Here is a 14,392-nt window from a genome sequence, read left to right on the forward strand (position 1 = left end):
ATCCAAAACTTGGAAATGAAACAAAATGATTACTCCATGACCTTTCCAAGTCATGTTAGGGCACTGCCTAAAAAGAGTGACTGCATCGTCCTTTCTCAGCAAACAGAGGGGGGCGGGGCAGGGCAGAGTGATCAAAGAGGAGGGAGAGGTCCAAGGGAGACCCAGGAGCTCCAGGGAGGACCCAGGATGCCACATAAAGAGAAGCAGTCAGGGAATTCAGGGAATGCACAGGGAGTCTTCCCAAGAGGTTGGGGGATTCCACAGAGCATGGAGGGCATGCCTCGGGGAGAAGTGGCTGGAGGGCTGGGGGTGATATACTCCTCCTGCCCTGGCCGACTCCTACTCACTCTTTCAAACTCAACTGCAACATGGCCTCCTGGGGGACCCGTCGGGCCAGGTCAAATTTCCCCACTCTGTGTTCCCAAAGCACTCTGTCCATCCCCTTTGACCACACACCTAAGGTACGACTCTCCCTCCAGGAGGGCGGGACTGTATCCGTCCAGGACAGCTGGGAATCCAGCATGAACATAGTGCCTGGCATAGACAGTTGCTCAAGCTGGGGGTTGAGATGGGGGGTGTGGGGGAGGGAAGGGGATGGATGATCTGAAAATCCAGATGAGAAGGCAACAGGAGGAAGGAATTACATTTGAAGAAGCAAGGGTTTGAGGGGAGAACAGCGGCATATAAAATAACAGTATACCATCTTATTGGAAGTCCTGGAAATGTTGTTCCATTTTACTATGCCAGGCCCATGTGTGCTTTCTGACGGGGAGGCAGGACCTACAATGAGGGGATCTTATCACCGCTTAGCTGTCAATGAGAAATGCCTTTGCCGGCTGCTGGCTGATTCAAAGTTTCACGGTTTATTCTCAACTCATCATCTATTTTAAAAACTACTGACTTGAGCTTCGCCTCCGGCTACCTATAGTTCATCTCTCCTTATGCCTCAGGATTCCCTCTTAAGTTCTACTTTACAATTTAACCTCTAAAATAGTCCCAATTCCAAATATTCTGACCTGCTGTCTGTATAAACCATCAAAATACCTTAGAAGTTTCATCATTTCTAATTCTCCAAATGGGCTTCTCACATTCGAAAGCAGCACAAAAACCCTTAGTCGATCCATGTATCTTGGTTGGGGATTCAGGAACCGTGCTTCTGGTCATTATTAACCCACATTTACCCTCTGTTCTCTCCATAATCAAGTCATATTTTTAAGCTCATACAATTATATATCTAACATATGGAGTAAGCATTGAACCAAATGTTGGAGGGACAAAGATGAATAAAGTAGTAACAGGAGAAAAATGTGTTCACAAATACTTAGGAAGGAGGGAGGGGAGACTGCCTTCTCTGAGGAAGTAGTATTAACTTCTCTTAGAGACAGTGTGAATGATACAGCTCTTGTCGTCCCTTTATGTCAATGGGCGAAATCAAAATTACAGTACAAGCAAACTAAAATAATAGCTATCGTTTTTCACTCATTAGGTTATAATAGTATCTAGTGTTAACATTTTTATCACTGCTTCACTATCAGAGAGACAGAGGGGAGGGAACTCTCTCATTTACTGTCGGTGGGAATGTCATTGTCAGAGACACTTGGGAGAAGAATATCTATCAAAATGGTTTTTTTTAAAAAGATTTTATTTATTTGTTCATGAGAGAGAGAGAGAGAGAGAGAGAGGCAGAGGCAGAGGGAGAAGCAGGCTCCCCGCGGAGCAGGGAGCCCGATGCGGGACTCGATCCCAGGACCCTGCGATCATGACCTGAGCCGAAGGCAGATGCTTAACCGACTGAGCCACCCAGGCGTCCCTTCTATCAAAATGTTTAATCAAAATTTTTCAGCGTGTTTATGCAGCAGTTCTACTTCAGGTATCTCTCGTGGAGAAAGACACATGTGTACAAAGAGACCAGTATAAGACAGCTACTTGCAATACTAAAAGATAGGACACTACCCAAGTGCCCTTCAGTCAGAGATACTCTGCAAAAGTTACAAGGAATGAGCTGAATCCATTATCTACCACATCTGCCTGCCGGATAAGTGAAATTAAATGAAAATAGCTGTTGGAGAGTATTAAAATCTGGGACCATTAATGTTGAAAAATAAAACAAAAAATAAAAAGCATGCATGCATGTACCTGTTGGTTTTCTCCCAAAAGTCATTCCCTACTCCTCCCCGCCGCCTACCATCCTCCTGCAAACAGATGCTTAGCGTTTTTTTTGTTTTTGTTTCTGTTTTCCAAGCAACAGGCAGATAGCTATGTGCTCAGGGACAGCAGGCCCCACTGCCAGCCCCTGGGATGAAGCATGATCAGTTTTATGGAAAATTCATCCTTTTTGATAGTAATTGGTGCAGAGCCTGTGACCCTATTCTGCCAAGGAAACATGAGGGAAAGTCTGCAGGGAGACTTCTAGGAGAGACTTTCTCCTTTGATCAAAAGGAAGAGGGGCGCCTGAGTGGCTCAGTCAGTTAAGCATCTGACTTCGGCTCAGGTCATGGCCTCGGGGTCCTGGGATGGAGCCTTGTGTCGGGGGCACCGCGCTCAGCGGGGAGTCTGCTTGTCCCTCTGCCCCTCCCCCAGCTCATGCTTGCTCTCTCGCTCTCTCTCTCAAATAAATAAATAAGAGAAGAGACTGTTTTCTCCCTATCCCCTTCATTCCAGCTTGGGATGCTCTCATGTTGTGTGAGGATGTGGCACTTGAGGTACAGCAGCCATTTTGCAGCCATGAAAAACCAGCGAAGAGAACCTAAAACACATTGAGCAGAGATGGGGCCTCGGTGAGCCACCGAATGGATCCCGGAGCCAGTCAGCCACCTCTAGACTTCTTAATAAATGTCCTTATGATTCAAGCCACTATTTGCCAGGTTTTGTTTCTTGCATCTGAACACATGATTGATTTGAAGACAAAAACAAAAAACCTACTAGGAAGATACACACCAGACTATTTATTAATAGAGGTCCCCTTGGATAGGGAGGAGAAAGAAGACTTTCACTTTTTCTTGAAATATGTTTTTTTCCAAAAAATATATTTGCATATTGTTTAGGCTAAAAATTGAAAAAACAATTACAGTTCACCTTTAGTAACCACATATGGCCTACACATTTGGGTTCTAATTTCTTCTGTCTTACCTTCATGGTTCCAGACCCTGACTGATTTATCTTGTTTCTCTTTACTGTGTGTTTTGGAAAGCCACTTCAAATCTTCCATGAAAAGACCACATAGGGGCGCCTGGGTGGCTCAGTGGTTAAGTGTCTGCCTTTGGCTCGGGTCATGATCTCGGGGTCCTGGGATCAAGCCACGCGTCGGGCTCCCTGCTCAGTGGGGAGCCTGCTTTTCCCTCTCTCTCTCTACTGCTCCCCCTGCCTGTGCTCTCTCTGTCAAATAAATAAATAAAATCTTAAAAAAAAAGACCTTATAAACAAAGAAACAAATGCAATAAATAAAGGGTGTAGGTACTATAATAGAAGTCCATCTCCATCTTGCTAGATGCACAGTGTTTGAAAGGCAGAAAAAGAAAAGGCAGGGAGGAAGCCATCAGCAAGAACAAAGGTATGGGGGAGAAAAATCACTGGGCTTATTCAGGGAAATTTCAAGTAGCTCAAGATTTCTAAACACAGGGTAAGTGAGAAAGCTGGAGACACGGGAACAGGTCAAGATAATGGGCCTCTCCAGCAAGCGAAGGAGTTGAATATCATCTTGAACATGACTTTGGTCATGATAATGGCGGCGGCTAACATTCACTGACACCTTGCTCTGGGCCAGGTGCTGTTCTGAGCCTGATAACTAGTCCTAGAAGGCAGGTCTATTATCATGCCTTTTCCATAGATGGGGAAACGAAAGGGTTTGGGAGAAATGAGCTGTTGAAGGATTTTAAGCAAGAGTAGCATGTTGAGATTTGTATTTTTAAAACACATCTCTATACATACTCAAATATTTACAGATGAAGTGATACATCTTGGCTTGTCTTCAAAAGAACCAGAGAGTGTGTGGGTGGGGACATAAAGATTTCTAGGAGCTGATTATTGCCGAGGCTGGGTGATCCCTCCCAAGAGGTTTATTATATTAGTATCTCTCCTTTTGTATATGTTTGAAGTTTTCCATAATAAATGTTTTTAAAAAAAAATCACTGGTGGGATGGCTGGGTGCCTCAGTCGGTTGAGCAGTTGCCTTTGGTTCAGGTCATGATCCGGGGATCCTGGGATCGAGTCCCACATTGGGTTCCTTGCTCAGCAGAGCCTGCTTCTCCCTCTGCCGGCCGCTCCCCCTGCTTGTGCTCTCTCTCGCTCTCACTCCCTTTCTCTGACAAATAAATAAAATCTTAAAAAAAAAAAAATCACTGGCTGTAATGTGGACATCCAATTGAAAAGTGTGAAGCAGGAAGTAATGACACCCTGCTAGGGGATTAACAGACGAGAGCTGATCAGAGCTGGGGAAGCAGCAGGATAGAAAAAAAAGAGGACTTTCTGAAAGAAAAATAAAATTGCTTGGTAACTAGTGTTTGTGGTGGGAAATAGAGGTAGGGAAAAATCTCAAGTTTAAAGTCAGCCTCAGGTACCTAGCTTAAGTGACTGGGTTAATGGAGGAGCTGTTCATGTAACAGGGAGTACAAAGACAGGTTTGGCAAAGTGGAAGGAAGGGTGTGGAAATGTGCTCAATTTGGGATGTGTCAAGTTTGCTGTGGCAATAGGTTGGACCTCCAAACTCTTGGCCCTTTCGTAGAAGACCCTCGAGTATATACCTCCCAAATAAACATATTTGTTTGTAGATTATCCCCATGATCTGCAGTATAAATACATTTTGCACAGCACGGGAGTTCTATTTCCTTCCCACAGTCTAATGCGCTGTATACTGTTAGAATATGCACACCCTACTTTGAGGATCAGTGATCAATGTAAGGATGACGGCTTTAGGGACTGAGGTGCTCAACTTCTCTGAACCTCAATTTATTTCCCTGTAAAACGAAAGTACTGGGGCGCCTGGGTGGCTCAGTACGTTAAGCATTGGACTCTTGGTTTCAGCTCAGGTCACGCATGATCTCAGGGTCTTAGGTCATGCTCTCAGGGTCGTGAGATCGAGCCTGGTGTCAGGCTCCGCGCTCAGCGGGGAGTGCGCTTGAGATTCTCTCTCTCTCCCTCTCCTTCTGTCCCACCCCCTGCTCAAGCTCTCTCTAAAATAAATAAAATCTTAAAAAAAAAAAAGTATCAGGGCGCCTGGGTGGCTCGGTCGGTTAAGTGTCTGCCTTCGGCTCAGGTCATGATCCCAGGGTCCTGGGATTGAGCCCCGCGTCGGGCTCCCTGCTCAGCAGAGAGCCTGCTTCTCCCTCTTCTTCTGCCTGCCTCTCTGCCTACTTGTGCTCTCTGTCAAATAAATAAATAAAATCTAAAAAAAAAAAAAGTATCACTTTCCTTATAGGGGAACAATGACAATTTCATGAGATTACAGGTATATACTGACGTCAGCAAAAGTACAGCGCCAGGGGTTCAGAAAGGCTGTTCCCACCCCACATTCTACCTTCTCCCCACACCTCTTGCCCCAGCCCCCATTTCATCATGAGAATAACAGAACAGACAATGCTTGTGTCTCATGTGATCTGTCTTTGTGATGAATTTGGAGATGCATGTCAGTGGGATGCCAAGCAGCCTGAGCTAGCTGATTGCGAGTGCGGCAAGCACTCCCCTTCATGAGCATTTGCTTGCTTCCATCCCACCCCCGAGCTGAAGCGCAGAAATGCTGGCCACCAGCCCTACAGCAGGTCACACACTCTGTGCAGACTTGAAAAGGGCTCCATATCCTAACCAGAGACACACACGTGCACACTGAACATCTGCTAAGACTTCTCACCTGGGATTCGTTCAAACAGAGCAAGAACTTCAATAGACTAATCATTCTTTAGTTCGTTGACTATTAGTGGGGCTAGGGGCGAGATGAGTAGGATACACCAAAGATTTCAACTTAGCATCACTCCAGATACACCCGAGTATATCCTGTGAGGCTCTGGATGGCAACCTATCACCTTACAGCTCAGAATGTCCCCCCCGCCGCCCCCAAACAGATAGAAGCCACGTTCACACTATCGTAGCAAGTGCCAACAGAGAACTGTGTAAATGAGATCATGATGGTGGGTCTCACCTCCTTGAGGACTCAGCTTGGCACTAGCTACAAGCAGCTGAGAGCCTGACTCAAATTCCCAACACCCATTGAGGGCAAATAAACATTAAAAGATGAGACACAGGTTTGGTAACATACCTGTCTGTAACACAAAGAGCACATTTATCTATCTTAGAGATTAGAACTGGGAATTCTGTGCTCTGCCCCTGGTGGAGGGTAAAAATGATCTAGAGGTGTTAAGAAGTAGTTAAGATTTCAACTCCTACTTCCGACATTTTCTCTAGAATGATAAATTCCTGTAAATCTTTACACTCTGAGGAACTGAAAATCGTATGCAAAATAAGCCCATATAAGGCTTGGTATCCACATCTGAAATAAACAATGATGGAGCTGAAGTTAAAGACAAGGTGATGATGGTAAACAGCGATAAAGAGGCTCGCCTTTGAGGACTCGCGGTCCGATGCTGCCCCCTAGCACTTTGCGAGCGGAATAACACTAACAAGTCAACTGGTTTCAGGACTGAAATCTTTAGCATTGGTATTTGCTATGGACGTTGTTGCCAAGAAAAGAGGGGATAGGGGAGAGCCTCTACAATTACGCAGCGATAGCCCACCTTAATAGAAAGTGTCCTTTCAGAAAGACCCTGGCATTCGGTAACACACCATCTAGTGGGCTGCTCTAGGTCTTCGCCAGCAGACCTGGAAGGGCCTTGAAGGTGCAGAAGATGCCCTTCCCTGAGCTGTTTGTTTGAATATAGTTAAGTGGGATCCATTACTTCTTTGGGCAGAGTCAGAGTCAGAGTCATTCTTTGTCACTGGAAAAACTCCCTCCTCTGACTTTCCCAGGTATTCACAAGGAGGTGGGGTGGAAGTTCATAGACCTACTTGATACTTCTCATAACTAATGCTCCTTAAATACATGGTCTAACATCAGTTTAAAGCAAGGTTACACTAAAACCGAATTATGCAACCAACTGTCACCCCTGGAACCTAAATTAAATGGAACATTTAAATTGATATAATAAATATTTCCAGGAAATGGAGTGGCTCATTAGGACAGAGGTACCAGGAGTTCATGGGACCCCTCCCCAACGAACACCAATGACAACCATTTGAAGTAATACACCCAGAAAAGTCTTCTCATTTCCATTATCACCATTCCAAGAAAACTTGGAAGTTCAAAATTAATTCCATGAAACCTCACTGCTCTCCTATCAAGCCAACTGACCTTAATAGCTCGACAGAGGCTCTGTTGTTTTGTTTTTACAGTCTTGAGGTCTTTTATTTTCTTTACATTTATCATGCCATGAATTCATAGGGAATGGGTTCCAGCAGTTCAGGCTCCTTACCATTAGTTCTCACAAAGTGTGCTTCTCTGGGTGGGACAGGCTGGCGCTTCAGTTGAACCCAAGTACCTTTCTCTTTGGCTTCTTTTTCTGATCATTTTCCTTCACACGCTTCAGGAAACTGTCTTGGCTCTTTGGGTGTTTAATATGCTCAATGCGTACATTAATTCTCTTGGCAAGAATCTTGCTCTTAACTTGTTTACAACAATGCCAATAGCATGCTGAGTAACATTGTAGACTCTTCCAGTTTTGCCATGGTAACATTTGTGGGGCATTCCTTTTGGAACAGAGCCCATTCCCTTGATGTCCACAACATCACCTTTTTTTTTTTTTTTTTTTTAAGATTTTATTTATTTTTTGACAGAGAGAGAGAGACAGTGAGAGTGGGAATGCAAGTAGGGGGAGTGGGAGAGGGAGAAGCAGACTTCCCGTGGAGCAGGGAGCCCGATGCGGGGCTTGATCCCAGCACCCTGGGATCATGACCTGAGCCAAAGGCAGACGCTTAATGACTGAGCCACCCAGGCGCCCCCAATATCACCTTTCTTATAGATTCACATGTATGTGGCCAAAGGAACAACTCCATGTTTTCTAAAAGGTCTAGAGAACATATAGCGGGTACCTTTCCTCTTTCCCTTTGTGTTGGTCATTTTGGCAAATTACTGGAAGATGGCGGTTCCCGCCGAAAGGATCAACAGAGGTTCTGTTAACTGATACCCTGAAACATGGAGAGTTCTGTGCTGGGAAAGGGGGAAATAGTAATTAGGGTAAACCGTGAAATAGGAGAATATCTATTATTTCTGGCTACAAACAGGTGTTTCCAAACTCTCACGTTTAGTCTGAAAAGAAACACATCCAAGACAGTGTGTTTATGTGTAGGTGGGAAGGAAAGAACAACATACATTTATTTTCAAACAAAAGTTGTTATTTGTTTATTAAGACATTTCTGTTAAATAAGCACAGCTGGCTCAATAAATCATTATACATATATTATCACACATTCAGAAAGTTTCTGAGAAGATATATCAAGATGGGCTTCTCTTGTGGCTCAAATGGATCTGAGAAAAGAACAGAAGAAATTATACACTTAATTTACAGCTGCTGGTCATCAACAAACAAACGTGCTGGCTATGTAACTTGGGGAGGCAGGATAGCTAGACTGCTTTCCCCTCTTGCTAATGTTTTGCTCAACAATTAAACCTATATGCACTCCCAGAGTCTCCTCAATATGAAGAGAAAATATATGAATCTCATACATACGTATGAATCTCAGAAAAGAGATGAACATGCCAACTGCAAAGCTCAACCTCAGAACTACCATATTTCCAAGTCAAAGCTCAAGCCATGGGAAGGGAAGCATGTTCTACTGTTTTAAATACTGGGCAGCAAAACTAATGACCAGCCATTAACTTTTAATCTCTCAAGAAACATATACAAAATAAGGGGGTTTGAGCTCATGGAAACTATAATTATATGTGAAGATACTCATCTCTCACTATTATGTTTATCCTTTGTGGATTAAATGTTCAGTAATAACAATTTTGATGACCATTAGTGAATACCATATTAGAGATCTGACCTCAGAAAAACAGAGCCAGATTGTTGTGATTTGGAATAAAAATTCCCAGGGAAGGTTCAAGTCCAACTGGGCTCTTCCTGATATACTTCCATCCTACTCCCCTACCTGAAGGTACAGCAACCCAGTGGCAAAGAAACAAAGATCAGCTAATGTGGTGCCTCTGCCAAGTGACAGCAATGGGTTTAACCTTAAAACCTGAAGAATCAATAAAAAAGGATTTTCTTACTTCAAATATTCTCTTCAGAAGTCTGAGTAATGATGCAACCTGAAAAAGTGAAAGACAAATCATCTAAACTTCATGATTACCCAGAGTACTGTCAATGACAATGGCACTCAGGAAGATTTTCCGGGGCGGGCGGGGGGGGGCGGGGGGATGTAATCATAATCATTCTCACCAGGCAGCTAGGTTAAGACATCTCAATCTGACATTCTGAAGGATCCTAAAGCTAATTCCCCAGATTTTTTTTTTTTAAAGATTTTATGTATTTATTCATAAGAGACAGAGAGAGAGAGAGAGAGGCAGAGGGAGAAGCATGCTCCCCGCTGAGCAGGGAGCCCAATGCGGGACTCGATCCCAGGAGTCTGGGATCATGACCTGAGCCGAAGGCAGACGCTTAACCATCTGAGCCACCCAGGCGCCCTAATTCCCCAGATTTTAGTAAAAGCATTAAGCTTGCTCCAAAGCATTAAATGGGGGTCTATGAAATACCTGATCAGCCCTATCCAGCAGACATGTCAGTCCAACCCACTTGCTAGAAATAGTCTCCCTAGACAGCAATGCTCTGGAGGAAACTCTAATGGCCTCTGCTGCTTAAACTTAGAGAAAATAAGATTCAATTATAATAAAACCAAAGCTTTGGGAGAGAATTTCTAAGTGCAGTAGGAACCTGCATTCCTTTATAAAACCCGACCTGAAAGAATCACTCCAAAAGTGATTGGGAATGAGAATGATGGAATATATCAATTTTCCAGGTGTATCCCATTTTCCTTTCAAAGTAGAAATTGAGACCATATTACTGTTTGCTTTACCCTCGTTTCACAATTATCTCCTCAAAACCAATTTACAATCCTCCTTTTCTTCACACCAGATTTCAGTATTTTGAAAGCAGGCTTTCCCGGAAGCATACAAACCATAAACATGGGCTCCTACGCAGCATTCACGACCAACACAGGAGAGCAAGGACGGGGACTATGACTGAAGTCACAGACTCCCAGCTCGTCAGTTCCCCAGGACAGCCACCTTGTCACCTGTATCTTCTAGCAACCGTCAACTAGGGTTGGTTTATTCCCACTTTACAGCCAAGTATGTTGAGTACAGAAAAGAACCTGGACAGAGCATAACTTTTAGACATCTCTGTGGCTGACATCCTTATTTACAGCTTACAGCTGCAGGGAAAGCAGCACCTCTTTCAAAAAAAAAAAAAAAAAATCACTTAAATCTAGTGGAGTAAACACTGAATTGTCAATCAACAAAGGTTAATCTAAACATAAGGCACAAGGCGCCTGGGTGGCTCAGTTGGTTAAGCGACTGCCTTCAGCTCAGGTCATGATCCTGGAGTCCTGGGATCAAGTCCCGCCTCGGGCTCCCTGCTCAATGGGGAGTCTGCTTCTCCCTCTGACCCTCCCCCCTCTCATGCTCTCTATCTCATCCTCTCTCAAATAAATAAATAAAATCTTTAAAAAAATAAAATAAAATAAAATAAACATAAGGCACGAAGAAAGGGGCAATATTATTAAAGTGGCTACTCTTCCTCAAATTGACATTCTCAAAATACAGCTTACCAACCCCAAATAATTTTTTTAAAAAAATTAATAAATAAATCTCCAGGTAAACTTTTCTGCTAGTCACATTTTATGGTAGAAAAATGCATTTTGGGGGCGTCTGGGTGGCTCAGTCGGTTAAGCGTCTGCCTTTGGCTCAGGTCATGATCTCAGGGTCCTGGGATCAAGCCCCGCGTCGGGCCCCCTGCTCAGCGGGAAGCCTGCTTCTCCCTCTCCCACTCCCCCTGCTTGTGCTGTCAAACAAATAAAATCTTTAAAAAAAATGCATTTTGCTAATGAAGATGTCAAGCTAAACACTCTACAATTAATAATTTATCACTGTACCTGATCAATAAGCTATAGAATTAATAAACTATATGTAAGTGCAGAATGGGGAATCTAACAACAGTACCTCTTCATATTTTCAAGAGAAGGTTACAGGTATTTCTGATGTTTAAACATAAATAATACCCACCTATATAGCAGGGCCTTGCCCTTTTCATTCCCCAAGGCAAAATATCCACTTCTGGGAGAAAAATCCATGGTATGAACAAGAGAAATAGTCTTCTTTTTAATGACTGGGAAGTTTGAAAATACTGTACAGGATGGAAGGTGAACCTGTAGGAAATAATACAAAGCTTTAAATCACAACTGCGAACTCATCTTTAATTTTAGGCTTCGTTCTACCTTTCTGCTGGAACAAAAAGTTCATTTTGATGGTAGTACATATGATGTACAATTCTCTCAATGGAGCGAAGTGTTCTGAAATTAAAATTTGCTTTTCGATGTGCTATTAACTGAGAGGGAAAGGAGGCAGGAGAAGAAAGCATCTCCTTGATGCTTCTAATGCAGCATCCACCATGGTGCTCTGGGAGATGCTGGTGTTGCTGAGCAGATAAATAAACAAACACACTGAAGTAAAAAGTCAACAGTGGTACCCAGTAATGCTCTAACTTAATGACTACAGTAAACAATACTGTGGTCACAGGGCACAGATACTTTAATTATGAAGAGTCTGATTTTACATAACTGAAACCCAGCTAAGGCCTACCAACTATTCCAATAGCATATGATTTCCATTCTACACTTTTACTTCTCAATGTATGTAATAATGTATTCTTTGCCTTTTCCAATCTCCTCCGAAGGAGGACAAACTCATGAAAACCTGATTCATCGAGAGAAACTCTGTTCTGATTTAAACAGAGCCAAAAAGCTGACTCCCAGGCCAGGCCTAAACATGAGGAGACGCAGTCTCTTTCTCCAAGAGAGTCTACTTCTGGGGAAAATGAGCCGGAGCCCAAGCCCAAGCCCAAGACTGACACAAGTCCTCATCCCATTTGTGGATAAATAAAACCCCAGCATGAAAGCAGTGACCTGAAGTAGACTAGAATTTTAACATCTCTCGCTTTCAAATATTCTCTACCTCTTCTAAAAAATACAGCACCTTCATGTTCCAATACGTGTGGAGAGCTATCACTAAGCTTGGTGGTCTGTCACCCTCCACACTTTTAGATGAGGCTTCAAACCATCCAATCAAGGTGATTTCCATAGACCAGCCCTGGATAAAACCCAGTGATATACACATCTGTCTATTAAACAGGTTTCAGTTAGTCACTTATTAGGCCCTATTCCTTCTGATATATACCTATTGACCATTTTGTCAAGGAAGTAAAGTTTACAGTGAATCTCCAAGCCATCTCAATTATTCTCAACTTTCCCAGAAAGCAGGTTCTTGCTGCACAGCATGGCATCAATGCAGAGGCATTAGTACTAATGAGAACTGGTCTAGACCCATTAAAGCCAAGAAGTTGGCAGTACCCGGACGTGATCTTAACTTTTAAACTTCTTAAACACTACTCTCTATATAGGTTCCTTGAAAAATATATTTAAAAAAAGAAGAAGAAATACTTAATAAAGCAGACTAGTTATTTTAGGAGAGAAGACACAATATGAATATGTAAAATTTATTTATACTTAGTTTGGGAATGTGGAAATTATATGAACTTTTGATAACTGGTTGGCTTCTTAACTGTGTTTTGCTTAGGCTATCCTAAGTTTATATCTTCCAAGCATGCGCCAACTTTGAACAGGTGATCCAAGGCATCATGGGAGCAGACCATCAGGAAATAACCATTTCCTACAAGTGCCAACAAGAGAACTGTCTTATGCCTAACCTTTGTTTCCACCCTATATGTCACCTGGTACTTTTAAAGTAGGCCCCAGATATTTGCTCATTAACTTTGCTGGCATGACTTTAAGTCTGGGAAGCTTCTTTTCTGACTCTTCCAAAATAAAACATACCAGAACCGACCTTTCCACTTGAATGACTTCTTAAAGATAATTACATTAAACCACTCTATTTTCTAACCTAAGCTGGAAAAAACAGTCTCCTAACACGGCAGGGATGTCCACTATCACCACTGCTATTCAACATAGTATTGGAAGTCCTAGCCACAGCAATCAGACAACAAAAAGAAATCAAAGGCATCTAAATCAGCAAAGAAGTAGTCAAACTCTCACTCTTTGATACTTTATGTGGAAAACCCAAAAGACTCCACCCCAAAACTGCTAGAACTCATACAGGAATTCAGTAAAGTGGCAGGATATAAAATCAATGCACAGAAATCAGTGGCATTCCTATACACCAACAACAAGACAGAAGAAAGAGAAATTAAGGAGTTGATCCCATTTACAATTGCACCCAAAACCATAAGATACCTAGGAGTAAATCTAACCAAAGAAGCAAAGGATCTATACTCAGAAAACTATAAAATACTCAAGAAAGAAACTGAGGAAGACACAAAGAAATGGAAAAATGTTCCATGCTCATGGATTGGAAGAACAAATATTGTGAAAATGTCTATGCTACCCAGAGCAATCCACACATTTAATGCAACCCCTATCAAAATACCATCAACCTTTTTCACAGAAATGGAACAAATAATCCTCAAATTTGTATGGAACCAGAAAAGACCCCAAATAGCCAGAGGAATGTTGAAAAAGAAAAGCAAAGCTGGTGGCATTACGATTCTGGACTTCAAGCTCTATTACAAAGCTGTCATCATCAAGACAGCATGGTACTGGCACAAAAACAGACACATAGATCAGTGGAACAGAATAGAGAGCCCAGAAATGGACTCTCAACTCTATGGTCAACTAATCTTCAACAAAGCAGGAAAGAATATCCAATGGAAAAAAGACAGTCTCTTCAACAAATGGTGTTGGGGAAATTGGACAGCCACATGCAGAAGAATGAAACTGGACCATTTCCTTACACCACACACAAAAATAAACTCAAACTGGATGAAAACCCTAAATGCGAGACAGGAATCTATCAAAATCCTTGAGGAGAACACAGGCAGCAACTTCTCCGACCTCAGCCGCAGCAACTTCTTCCTAGAAACATCGCCAAAGGCAAGGGAAGCAAGGGCAAAAATGAACTATTGGGACTTCATCAAGATAAAAAGCTTTTGCACAGCAAAGGAAATAGTCAACAAAACCAAAAGACAACCGACAGAATGGGAGAAGATATTTGCAAATGACATATCAGATAAAGGGCTAGTATCCAAAATCTATAAAGAACTTCTCAAACTCAACACCC

General features: G+C 42.7%; 1 protein-coding gene and 1 pseudogene across 1 annotated transcript in view; both read right to left on the reverse strand.

Moving 5' to 3' along the window:
* Positions 1 to 7,392: 7,392 nt before the first annotated feature.
* On the reverse strand, positions 7,393 to 8,104 carry LOC110593199 (annotated as a pseudogene).
* Positions 8,105 to 8,332: 228 nt separating this feature from the next.
* The window catches only part of UTP18 (UTP18 small subunit processome component), a 40,876-nt gene continuing 34,816 nt past the window's right edge, over positions 8,333 to 14,392 (reverse strand). Inside the window, exons 12-14 of the mRNA XM_021704510.2 lie at positions 11,267 to 11,409; positions 9,257 to 9,295; positions 8,333 to 8,509 (exon numbers count right to left, since the gene is read on the reverse strand). Of these exons, the coding sequence (XP_021560185.1) occupies positions 9,271 to 9,295; positions 11,267 to 11,409 (168 nt within the window). The 3' untranslated portion in view covers positions 8,333 to 8,509; positions 9,257 to 9,270. The remainder of the gene's footprint in view (positions 8,510 to 9,256; positions 9,296 to 11,266; positions 11,410 to 14,392) is intronic.

This window comes from Neomonachus schauinslandi, chromosome 15 (genome assembly GCF_002201575.2).
Source record: "Neomonachus schauinslandi chromosome 15, ASM220157v2, whole genome shotgun sequence".
Lineage (NCBI taxonomy): Eukaryota > Metazoa > Chordata > Mammalia > Carnivora > Phocidae > Neomonachus > Neomonachus schauinslandi.